The sequence below is a fragment of the Crocodylus siamensis genome, chromosome 1 (assembly GCF_052110815.1).
Source record: "Crocodylus siamensis isolate JL-2025a chromosome 1, ASM5211081v1, whole genome shotgun sequence".
NCBI classification, from domain to species: domain Eukaryota; kingdom Metazoa; phylum Chordata; order Crocodylia; family Crocodylidae; genus Crocodylus; species Crocodylus siamensis.
The window spans coordinates 339,857,898-339,870,826 of record NC_143395.1 but is presented as its reverse complement, the minus strand read 5'-3'; the positions used below and the strand labels follow the sequence as shown (position 1 = coordinate 339,870,826).

General features: G+C 39.1%; 1 protein-coding gene across 18 annotated transcripts in view; it reads right to left on the bottom strand.

Moving 5' to 3' along the window:
* The window catches only part of MYCBP2 (MYC binding protein 2), a 298,411-nt gene that overhangs the window by 138,134 nt on the left and 147,348 nt on the right, over positions 1–12,929 (bottom strand). For all 18 annotated transcript variants that reach the window (XM_090023921.1, XM_090023940.1, XM_090023966.1 and 15 more), the window contains 7 exons: positions 9,988–10,084; positions 7,615–7,807; positions 6,391–6,665; positions 4,929–5,150; positions 2,642–2,833; positions 989–1,195; positions 386–517 (listed from right to left, as the gene is read on the bottom strand). In XM_090023921.1, coding sequence (XP_089880047.1) covers positions 386–517; positions 989–1,195; positions 2,642–2,833; positions 4,929–5,150; positions 6,391–6,665; positions 7,615–7,807; positions 9,988–10,084 — 1,318 coding nt within the window. The remainder of the gene's footprint in view (positions 1–385; positions 518–988; positions 1,196–2,641; positions 2,834–4,928; positions 5,151–6,390; positions 6,666–7,614; positions 7,808–9,987; positions 10,085–12,929) is intronic.

Below are 12,929 nucleotides of genomic sequence, written 5' to 3'. Positions count from 1 at the left end.
AAATGAAATTAAATTGAAAAGGTATGGGATCAAGTACAAATGAGAGATTGTGAAAAAATGTTGTTTATTCAAGAACATTTTAATTCATATACAGATTACATTACACTAGATAATCTTAAAATGTAAAAGAGATGTTTTGTTTCTTTTCCCTACAACAATTTGCACTTGACATTTACTGCCGAACTAATAAAATGAAAAATGTTTTAGATGTGTTTTATTAGTTTTACTTCTCAACAAAATACAAATATTAAGCATTTTTCAAACGCATACAGTAAACAAAACTACAAACAAGATTTTCAGCATGCACCCATGTAATTCTTACTTGTTCAATTCTTACTTAAAAATTCCATGGCATTTAACAGGGAAAATACATCACTTTTCTTACCTTCAGAGGCACAACTTTGTCAAGTCTGATTTCAGCTATGTCACTGGGGGAATCATCTGTGGTATAAGTTCCTTTAACTAACTCTAATGATGTCCATCTATGAGAATGAGTTGAATCGCCAGTGTGATCACTCTGATTTGAAGAAATGTAAACCATTTTAATATCTCTAGAATTTAAACTCTCCTGAAACTTGTCCACTTATTTTAAGAAGTTGCATTTTTGTGCATACTACAGACAATGCTATGACACTAGCATGACAAGTAAAAGACATACCATGTGTCTTTAAGAACAAGAAATCCATCTGTAAAACAAGTAAAATTGCCAAACTTTCCTCTCCTGACTGAGAAGGAGCTTTCACCTCTTTAGCCCTCTCAGTTTATAGATCAGTTATTTTCCAATGTCAGGAAGTTGTTCCTTGCTTATCACATTCTCCCTTCCCATTACTGACTAAACCTATTACTGAATACATTAAGATAAAGTGCTCACAAAATGAAGTTCTGATGCACTATTATTGTACTGATAGCCTGGATTGTACACAAATGCTTATAAAGCTTTAAAAGTTTAAGATTATTTGTTTGCTTGTTTTTCAAGAGCAGTACTTACATCATCAACTAACACCTCCATTTCATACTCATGAATTCCACCTCCTCCATAAACAGAAAATCCAACCACTACTGCACCAGGTTTGTCCACAGAGAAACAGATTGCATCAGGGGATCCATTACCAGTATTCCAACTTCTTCCCTGACTTGTTTTAGTGAATCGATTTGGACTGGATTTGACAGAATGGAGAGAGTTAAGTCCATCAACCTGTGAAAAATTAAATAAGCATATAGGCATCAGTTAAATAAGCAAATAAGCATATATAAGCATCAGTTAGAATGTATTTTATTTTATGATAAAAACAAATCATCTTGAGTGAATATTTTGAGCATAGTAAATTTAAGAATCAGCCATTACAGAACACTGAAGATGCCACTAAAAGGTGTCTTCTTACTATACAAATGAGATTCAATTACCACATCTGCTTTAATATATGACAACATTTTCCTTCCCAATCAGCATAGGGGAATCAGTCCATCCACAGAGAGGTGGCAAGAGGTCTGGCCCTGGCTCTGAGTCTAGGCCAAAGCTACTGATGCCACAACAGCTACTATGTGGCTGGAATGGAGACAGAAGCAGCAGGTGCTCCAACAGCAACGGGAAGGTAAAAGACAGAGAGGGGAAGAAGTGGGGAGGGAGCAGGAGGCATATAAGTGGTACAAGGGGCCAAGCAGATGGGGGTGGCAGGAAGTATAGGCACCACAGGGGCAGGAGTGAGCTGTGAAGGCTCTGGGGTTGGGGTTAAAATGACCTTCCAAAAATTAGGTTCTAGACATGAAAAACTATAATAAATTTCAAATTTTCTATATTTAGGACTTAATAATTGGAGATTCATCTTAAATTCAGTCGTCATGGATTCAGACAAATAAACGATACTGTAAATCAATGTATTTTCAGATAAGTTGTCTAAATACCTGAATATTTAAAACAAAGTAAAATAAGAAATGCTTTAAAATCCTTATTAATTCAAAATCCTTATGAAGAATCATATTTAATGGTAAATTCAACTTGAAATATTTCTTTATTTGAAGTAAATGAAATGAAATTATTTGTGATAAAATGTTCTTATACATGTATCCCTGAGGATTCAAGTGCACCTACGGCTCAGAATCCCTATCCTAAAGCATGTGCCATCAGACTGAGGGAAGTGAATAGAAGAAGTGGGGGGAAGAAAATAGGTACAAATAGCTGGGGTGTCTGTCCTTTAACTTCTTCATAAGTCTAAAGACACTCACAGTACAAGCATCATCTCAGTGGATAGCGCTGGCTAATGAATCTGTTTCAAGTGCAATGGCTACTTTAAATTAAGAGAGTGGAAGATGCATAAAGGTACAAATGCATAAAGGTACAAACACAGAGACACAAAAACTTTACGATTCCCAGATTTGGGGGGTGGGGGGAATTCTCGAAGTATTCTTCAACCATTTCAAGCAGCTAACTAACTGCATTTCCATAACAGACTGATTACACAATTGTAAAAGTATTAGTGGTTTGAAAAAGATTTCTTACATATTTTTGGGAACAGCAGTTGGAACCAATAAAAAATCGTGTAAGGTTAGAAACTAAAATTAGAAACTAAAACAATACATACACCCAAAAATTTCATAATACATTCACTTAAAACATTATTAAACAGTTTTACAAAAACATTACCTCAGATCCCAGTGCAGAAGCTGTAAGTTCACTGACAATACTAGCAAGTAATCCACAGGTATTAGAAACTAAATGAGAAGAGAAGAGTTCATTTTCTCGTCTAAGACTGTTTCTAACTGGAAACACAACAATAACCAGCATTTTCTCCAGCACTTCCCGAAAACTTGTCATTCCTGAAATATTTTCTTCACTCTGCAATATGGGGAAAAAAAAAAAAAAGAGAAACACATTGTCTTTATATAAAGTCTTGCCTTATATAAAGTCAACTTGTAATGGTAGAACTTGTCTACCTGCAAAAATGGCAACATCAGTGGTTTGGCTAGAGGAATGGAGGGAAAGGGGGGATCCTTAATTTAAAATCAGAATGTTGTATCAGATCCAAATCAGAGCCAGAACTTTGCAAAGCAAAATCTACACATATGTTTTACATGAGGTAAGCACAATTTCACACACATTCACCTATCTTTTTTGATAACTGTACTTTTGGCATGCTGTGACATTTTGTGAATTACAAAGGTGAGGTTAGCTTTGATTCTGAATTTTGGCTCGCATACCATTTTCTTAAGAAAGCAATACAATTTTTGCAATACCCAAAAATACCTAGGGACACAGGGTACATGATGCAGAGCACACACTGGATCTAATGGCTTGTATCTGCTCGGATACAGAGGCTCCAATTTTCAGGTATGTTGTCAAAAAACATGTCATGGTCAGACCACTACCTCCAACAGGATCTCTGACCTCCACCACCCCTGTAAGGGTGATGAACTAACTAGACTGGTTTACCGCTGAAGAGTCAAGATACCTGTAAAATTCCAGAACTCTCAGGGAGACATTCCCATGCCTTTGATGGCTATTCTGTCAATGGTCTGGTTATCTTGATCACAGTCACAGGGACTCTTGCCACTGTGGTGGCACAATTCCCTTTGGCATGTAGGAGAACTGAACAGCTCAAGTGGGACAATACATGGCTGGAATGCAGGTGGCTCAACTCATGCTGCAATGGACTAATTTTCTTAAAGAACTTTCTTAAAGGACTACTGCGTAGGAGTGGCAGCAGCAAAGAAGCATTCCATTGCCATTGTATCTACAAAGTGTCTTCCAGCAGAACTGTTTTGGGTGGTGAATGGCCTGGTGAATGGCTGACCTCTGCCCAGAAACTAAGGTTACTGTGACAAGTTTGCCACTACTTTGCAAACAAAAATCACTCATATCCAGCAGAGTCAGAGTTTGGGGCCGAGGGTGCCCAGGTCTTTGCCTGTGGATTTATGTGGATTGTTTTAAATAGCTATCATCCACTGATGGAGATATACTTGGAGGGATGAGGGTGACCAGCTGTGAACTGACCCTGTGTCCATCCGTGCTTGTAAAAGCCAGCCAGAGTAGAATGGGGAACTGCTTGCAGGAGCTGTAAACACCTCCCTGGGAAAGGGCAGGGTACTGGACTCTCAAGTCTACAATTGTCTGGCCCCTGCTCAAGAAGCCTTCATTTGATACTGACTGACTGCCCAACCAGTTATCACCCTGTCTCTAAACCTCCCAGTTTTGGAGGTCATTGAATGTGTGGTCATCTGACAGCTCCAGGCACATCTGGATACCACTGGTTTCCTGAACCCTTGTCAGTCTTGCTTTCATCCTGGATACAGCGCAGAGACTGAGCTTGTGGCCTTGGCCAATGCTCTTTACCTTGAGGTTGACAGGGCAAATTGTGTCCTGCTGATCCAACATTTGTACTGGCTTAGCCTTTTAGGTGTAATTCAAGGTGCTAGTTTTCACATATAAAGCCTTAAATGGCCTGGGACCTACATACCTAAGGGACCATCTTCTCTCCTATGCTGTATCATAAATCGCTAAAGTTGGGTAGGAGCAACTTCCTGCAAATACCATCAGTATGCCAAGTTTGCTTGCTGAGCACATATGGAGGTCATTTTCTGCCACTGCTCCTCAGATCTGGAACTCCCTTCCTTTGGAGGCTCAAAAAAGCCTGATGTTCAAGCCTGGATGTCTTTCAGCACAGCAAGACCTTTCTGTTTAGGCAGGCATTTAGCAACCAAAAACTATGCTGAGATGTTGTTCAGTGAGCCTCTGCTTTATAGTATTTATTTTAGTTGCCCATTTTAGTTGCCCTTTTAAATTGTTCTTCTGCCCTTGCTGTAAACCACTCTGAGCCGTTGTTGAAAAAGGTAGCATATCAATTGTGTAACTAAATAAATAAGGGGAGTGTAAATTTTTTTACTATTTTGACTACTATGTAACATTAAATAAATATTTCAGAACATAAACTAACCTGACTAAGTTTTTCCATATGTGCTACCAACAGTGGGAAACGATGAACCAGTGCAGAGTCATTCTCAGTGCTGACTTGTTTGACCATGGATCGTAGCAACACCTCTCCATCATAAGCGATAGGAAAGATGGAGGTTAACTTTACAGAAGTGTGACAAAGGGCAGACATAACAGCTGCAAGAAGCCGGCTACTTGATGTTTTGAAGTTTGCTTCCTGGATGTCCTAAAAACACACACACACACACATATATTTTAAATGAGTAGTATTAGTAGTAGTCCAGGCATTCAAATTCAATTAGTTTGCACAAACTTATTTTAGCTACTTACGTCCCAGCAGATTAAACCAACCCACACCAAACTCTGTACGACCATCACTTGCTTCTGGTTGTCAAGTTAGCTACTTTACATTACATTGCAGTCTCTTTTGTGACTGCATCATAGATGTTTATTTATTCAAGCTATGTCAAACTGTGTAACAGCTGAAATAAGCATGTATATTGTATCCTCTGGTTAGCAAGCAACAGTATGAGATTAAAGCTCTATTTGTTGCAAATGGTTATACCAATAAAAATGAGTTTTTCCACAAAAGAGTAAACATGGAAAAGGATTAAAATCAATAATTTATCATTAAGGTTTCCTGCTTACAAGTTTAAATCACGATATAAATTCATTATTTAAACTCAACCAACCAAAGGTGGACTATTGAACCTGAAGATTCAGGCCTCCTCTATGTAAATAAAATGCATTTATTTCCGTATGCTGTTTTTCCAGAAGACATACGACTCATTCAGTGCACAATATGGAGATACTGTTGGTAAATCAGTGCCATGTATTAAAGGAGTATTTTTCTGTGGAAACTCATTCTAATAGTTACAGAAGCTTGATGGTGTATAACAAATGTTCATGTAGCAAGGCTGGATGTCAGGTGAAGGCAGATAAATGCTATACAAGAGAAGCGAATGTATTTTCACTCCTCTTCCAAAAAAGTATTTTGTGATGCTAGACAAGTCCCTTAAACCAAAAATTTCACAGATGGTCACTGATTCCATGTTCTGCATTTGTGAATGTCTGACTTCAGAGCCATGAGTCTGATTTGCAGAGCTGTTGATACAATAAATAGTAGTAACTGAAATCAATGTGCCATGAACAAAGAGTTATATGATGCTAAACTGGTATTTCCCAAACTTTTGATGCCTAGGGCGCACAGTTTTTTTGGATTAAAACTGGCAGGTTGCTTCACTTTTACACCCAAAAAGCTGTGCATACATGTGTGTGTACATGTGTGCCCACAGACACACATGCATGCATCTTATGTATTAGTGCCCAGCCTTTCAGTCCCATTGGCCAGATAAGCAATGCTGGGTCAGTCTGTGGGCTTGGTTACAAGTTAAAATGGAATATCTAACAATATTTTTGCCTCTCCTGCAGGCAAAACACGGCACTGTAGAGTACTTTTAGCATACCTGATCTAAACAATTCAGCAAGTCACAAAGGCATGCCCACTGCAGAGCTGGTGTTGGATAGAAAGAATGAAAGCAGGCAGTGAAAGTGTTATGACATTCCTGAAGAACAGCTTCTAGGAGACTCAGGGGCTGACTCAGATATCCTTGGGGGTCATTGTCCAACTTCACCATACAGTGATCAACTCCTTCCGATAAAATTTTTCTCAGAAGAGTTCTAGTTTTCCCAATGCAGTCTGCTAGTTTGCTAGTTTCCTCGACAACCGCTTTAGCAGTAGCTAAAAAAGATGATGATAAAAGCATTAGTTTACATCTAACAAAATATTTCTGTATCTTGCTTATTAAAATGCCATTCCAGATAGAAGTAAAACAACTGAAAGTTAGGCACAAAAATGAAACAATGTTTTCCATATTTTATATAGCAACACAGCGAATACAGGACAAATCAAAATTACACCTCATTAAAACATATACAAGCAGTAAGAACTTGAATTTCTTTTCCTAATAAAGAAAACCACTAATACATACTGAATTTTTAAAAGACAGCACTAAGGAGCAGGCATGATAAGAACAAATAATACTGACTTTCAAGTCCAAATGGATGATTCATACTAGCAAAGAAAGTACTATGTACCAATTGGGATAAAAGACCCCAGAGGGTAGGTCTGGGAATATGGCTGTGTACTTAAGCATGCAGATACATTTCAACATAATTAGGAGTTGCATCATAAAAATATACAGCTGCACGCTCAATTAGCCACAATTAATAGTGCAAAAGTGTCTCATTTCTGAATGCATTAATCTCTTATTATTGCTTCAATAAAAGCAGTTCCATTTGTGCATGCTAGGGTTGGCAAGCTAGTCAAATTCACCAGTCATTGTCAACTGACCAGTCAACTGACTGCATCATTTTTGACGGGCCAAAGATTGTAGCAATTTTACAAAAAATTGCACTTTTTTTAGTTTTCCTGACAGAAATATATATATATATTTTTTACACATTTCTTAATGGAAGATTTGTGCTTTTTCTGTGTATTATTTGGACATATTGGCTTTTTTTGGGTACAATCTTTGACCGGTATTTATTTGACTGGTCAATTGACCAAACTTTGACCAGTCAAATGCCCAATCCTAATGCGTGCAGCTGCCTCTCTACAACATGCACTGAAATGTAGCCTACGTCAACTTATCAAATATCAATCGCATGTATTAGAACCAAAACATTACCTGAAATGGGATATATTTCACAGGTGTAGACCCGCAGAAGCCTCAAACAACAAGTGCCCACAAAACGTAATCTCTCTAAATCAAGAAGAGTAGCAGTATATTGGAATCCTTTCAACCCCCGAAGCTCTTCTACTCCTAGCACTAAAGTTGTCCAGCTCCAGTGAAGAATGCTCAACAAAGACTCAAAGCATTCCTATTTCAGGATGAAACGGATACAAAAGACAAATGACATAAATCTCTTATGCTACAGATTGTGGTAGATGCCAACAGATTTTTTAGAGTAAACCTCACTAACCATATTAGAGTACTTCTAATTTGAGAGCAAAAAAAGAAAATACTGGAATGCAGGAGTTATTCCACTACTACAAACACCCCATCAATAGCCTGTAACATTCATTATTGGATTCTATTAGTGGAAAGAAAACTAAAGGAATTACTGATTAGCTGATCACCACACAGCTGGTAGCTCTAGTGCAGGGCTGTCCATGTTGAGTGGTTAGGGGTTGTGGCCCCCTGGATATATCATGCTGGCTGCACCAAGTTGCACGGGTCTCATTTTGCCACACTGCATTGCATAAGTGACCCCATGCTGCACTGTACCACATGGCCAGCCCCGTCATGTAGCACTGGCACCCCATGTGGTCCCCACATTCCTCTAAATTTCCCTTAAACCTGGCTGAGCTCTCTCAGCCACCCTACCCCCAAGACAGGGACAGGAAGGACGAGCTGGAGAAGGAAATGGAAGCCTAGAGACTTCAGCAGTTGTAGTGTAAGTGTGATGGGTAAGCAGTGCCCAGACAGAGGCTACATGAGGCCCATCAGCCACCTATTGAATAGCTCTGCTCTAATGAATTAAACACATTTTCAGAAACTGTTTTTCCTTGTTGAATTAAGTACTATGGACGACAGCAATTTTTCCCAGAGTGCATCCTTGCCATATTGTGAAAAAGTCTATGTTTACACATGCCTAGTACTGTCATAATGTCATAGCTCCCACGCTAACCTTAGTCAAGTTGGTCAGACATCTTCAAGGAACATCTAAGAGCTACAGGAAAAATGGTGATGGTGGCTCAATATTACATATAAAAAGCTGTATAGTGCCAGTCCTCCACAGAAATGCAGAAGGATGCTCCCAGTGCAAGTAGCTTCCAAACAAAACTAGAACATGGTATGAGAACGGATGACAAATAGTGACAGGATAAGAAAGAAAGGACATGATGTTCAGCAATAAAAATCAGGTAACTGCTTTGTCTAATAATGCAGGTATCTGGAATCATACACAGATCTTTGGAGACCATGTTATTGATGAAAGAGTTATAAAAGATGACAACTAGAACTTGCAGATCATATGGAAAATGCATTTTAAGAAGAAACCTGAGCAGGAGATGGGTCACCGAAGAATTCCTAAGCACTGAGAGCCACATGGAAATGGACGCACAAAAAAAGACAGCCGGTGAAGAAAATTAAGATATGGAACCGTACTTCTGGAAACAGCACCTTTCAGAAAATTATCAGTTGACAAATGCAAACAATATGCTTGGTGCTGTTACAAGACAAAATAAAGATGCAAGATGAAAGCTAAACTAACCAGCACTTAATAAAGATTCCATGGTCTTTTTTTGGAAAACAGCAGATTACAAGTCATAAAACTGCATGCTTTTAACTAAGGTTTCCTTGAGATTTCCAATCAGATACAGCATTCTTAATTCTGTCTTAAACTACAGAGCTGTGATGCTAGAGAAGACCAGAGCTTTTGAACAGTATATTACTGAGGCAGATACATTTCAATGTCCCTATTAATATCTCCCACCTCTAAGGATATGCAAAGCTTAATTAAGTGTTTTGATATCCTCAAATGATATATACTATGGAAATCCAAAGTAATGTAATTTATACAAAAGAAAACCTGATTTCAGAAATGACTAATCAGGAATCATGGTATTTGGATGATAACATAAGATGGTACAAATGCCTCACAACTGCAAGGAATAGCTAGTATTTATTTGGCAAGTATAACCAATAACCGTCCTACCAGTAAAAAGGAATTCAACATAAAAAATTAAGACAATTTTCAAAGCTAGCTTACTCATGAAGAGACAGAAGCATATTACAAAACTACATAGTTGTTGCAATGCTGTTCAGTTAGATGGGTAGCCCAAATTGTACTTGTAACTGAGTTTGCATTTGCACTTTCACACAGAATTGAAAAAACACTATTTGGTATGTGCCCCTATCTTCCTATGGATGAAGTGCATGACTTTAAAGCATACAGCTAAAAATAATTAACTTACTAATTATTTTCCCCTGCAATTCTGTACATTTTTATGATCAGAGATGAACACAGAGGAAATGGGGACTGCAGACAATACTCACCACTGAGACTGTTCTTGCAAAAGATCTCTTTAAAATATGTACAGGTTCGCTGGTTTGTTGTTTTCCTTTTGATGCACTGCCATCACTTGTTGGCAGCCTGAAAGCACAATTTAAGAACTGACATAAGAAAACCTGCTTTAAGCTTCTTAAAGTCTCTTGTTTTTAATATGTTACTGTTTAGAACTAACAAGTAGAGGATCAACTTAACAGGATTACCTAGAAATTCTCAATTTCTTTTGGCCCTAACTTTTCTCTTACTGCCCCAATCATACCAAACTAACTCTCAGTCATTCTGAATTGTACTCAGAAGACTAACAGCACAGTGACAACTAAGGAATAAGCAGAGACTGCTAAGCACATGTGATTTACGACTTTATTCACTTCAGATGTTTACATTTAATGTATTAGCTCACCGTGCCCTTTCCTATAGCATTTGTCAGAGAATAAAACAATTACTGCTAACTAGGTTCCCTATCATGGGAGTTTATCTGCCAATTTGGATTTGGGACTAGCTAGAAGGAGCCTTATTATTCAAGAAAAATACTGATGAATTTCTTTGTTTTCAGTATCAAGAAATTTTCTTTCTTGGCCTGAGGAGAAAGAAAAAAACAGGTACAGACATGACCTCAGGAAAGCCTTCAAAAGAATTCATTCACAATAATTCTGATTCATAACACAAGGAAGATGATAAAGAAGCATAAAAAACTATATATTGATAGGTGTACTCCTGTATGCGAAATCAATTTATAGATGGAATAATATGTTGACCACTTGACACTACAAATACTGGGTTACTAAGAAATGGTAGCCCATAGTAGGAGTACATAGTGAATGGAGGAAGGGCAACTCAGGCATAAACAGGATAAATACAAGTCAGGGAAAAAGTGCCTCTCAGAACATACCATAAGAATGTAAATAGTACCATAATGGATCAGGCTCATCATCCATGTATCCCAGTCTCTTGTCTTTGACAGTGTTAAGCTGTAAACCAGAGGTCAGCAACATTTTTGGGCAGAGTGCCAAAAACAGCCACAACTTCAACTTGTAAGGTGTTGGTGTGCCAGGGTGGATGATGGGGGAGCCATGAGGGGCCCAATCCTTCCTGTTGCTATGTAGCCCTGGCCCCTTCCCACCCACCATCCACCCAGAGACACATGTGCCAAGCAAAATGCCTTCGAGTTCCACACTCCGGCACCCGGGCCGGGGGTTGTCTACCCCTGCTGTAGACACTACAGAGCAGGGGGGATGACACAAAATGGCAGCCCCGGCAGGCAGCTGGACTATTTCCCAGCAGCCCCTGCCCACACCACTCCAGCCGATTTCCACGGAGATCCTAGGAGCAGCTGCCCTGTGACAGTGCAGGGCCATGGTTTCCATGGAGACTAGCCCTAGCAGTGTTGGCAGGATGCCGGGCTGGTCGGGCAGCTACTGCAGGGCTGGGATCTTGCAGCAGTAACAGTGCAGTCTAGAGTCAGAGCACAGCTGTGATCCACTGCCTGCACACCCCTGCCCAAAGCATACAGGAAGCAGATTGCAGCTCTGCCCTGGCTCCAAACCACACTGTCACTGTTGCAAGATCCCAGCCCCAGAGCAGCTCCATACCCAGCTGCATGCCCTACCAATCCTGCTGGAGCCAGTTTCCATGGAAACCCTGGCTCTGCACTGTCATGGTGCAGCTGCTGCTGGGGTCTCTATGGAAACCAGCTGCAGCAATGTGGACAGGGGCTGCCGGAAAATGAAGTCTGCTGCGGGCTCAGTGTAGCCTGATAGCCACACTTAGCTCATCCCTGCTATAAACAGAGTATGTGGATGAAGCATGTCCAGAAAGTTTACAGTGGGAAGTAGTAGATGCTTCAGAGAAAGAATGCATGAATGGGACATGTCTAGTGATGCATCCCCTGCCTCCTGTAGGACCTTTTGTCTAAAGGCTGCAACTGTCAAGTTTTGTAGAGCTATATATTAACCTTTAATAAAGGTGTATACTAAGAATATGGTAGAAATGTGTGCAGAACTCAAATTCTAATCTACCTACCTATAGAGCAACACAAGTGATTTCAAACAGAACTGTCCACACAGAAACCTTCCATCTTTTGTTTCTGACACCAAGTACCAGGATATCCAGATTACTTAATTTATTAAAAGGATCGTTTCTGGACAGAGAGAAGGACTTTTCAAGAGTCTGAGGAATGACAAAATGAACTTTTGGGGGGGGGGATTTAAATACTGTGATAAAGCTAAGTCTTTATCAAGATGAAAAAGGAAATTGATCTTCTAAGTGCCACTGCAAGCAAAATATAAAATTATGAAGGTTTGTTACAGTAAACTGAAGTTTCAGGCTATAAGGTAAACCCTAACCTTAAATTTATCATTAGAAATGATCTTCAAGAAATGAAAAACTAAGGACGCGTCACTAAACAGGCACATTGATCCCTCTGATATCATAGTTCGTTAACTTCAGTAAACTAAAAACTCATCCATAAAGCTGTCAACCATTATTTTGCAGAATATTTAGAAAATGATTAAATTCTATTCATAGGTACAGAACATTCACTTATGTTCTGTATGGGCTCTGAGGTTTTCATTATGATGTTCTATTCAGAAAGCATCTACCCTGACCTATACAATAATACATTAAGACACACAGTATTTCACAAATTAAAATACTGGTATTTTGATGGGCTTTTTAACAGATTAAAAATAATCATGCAGAACTTGGAGGAGGACATGTCAAAGAAACAAGTCACTGAAAATTTGAAGAAAAATGGAGAATGGAATCAGAGTAGTGATCACGTACCTTTTTAAGAAAGGCTTGGGAACAAAGGCAATCCATGAAGATATGGTGGCAACACAGGAGGATGATGACACAATAAACAACAGCAGCAAAAAACCCCACAAACACACACCAGAGAGCAAAATTTCACCAAGGGGGAAGTAAACACTGA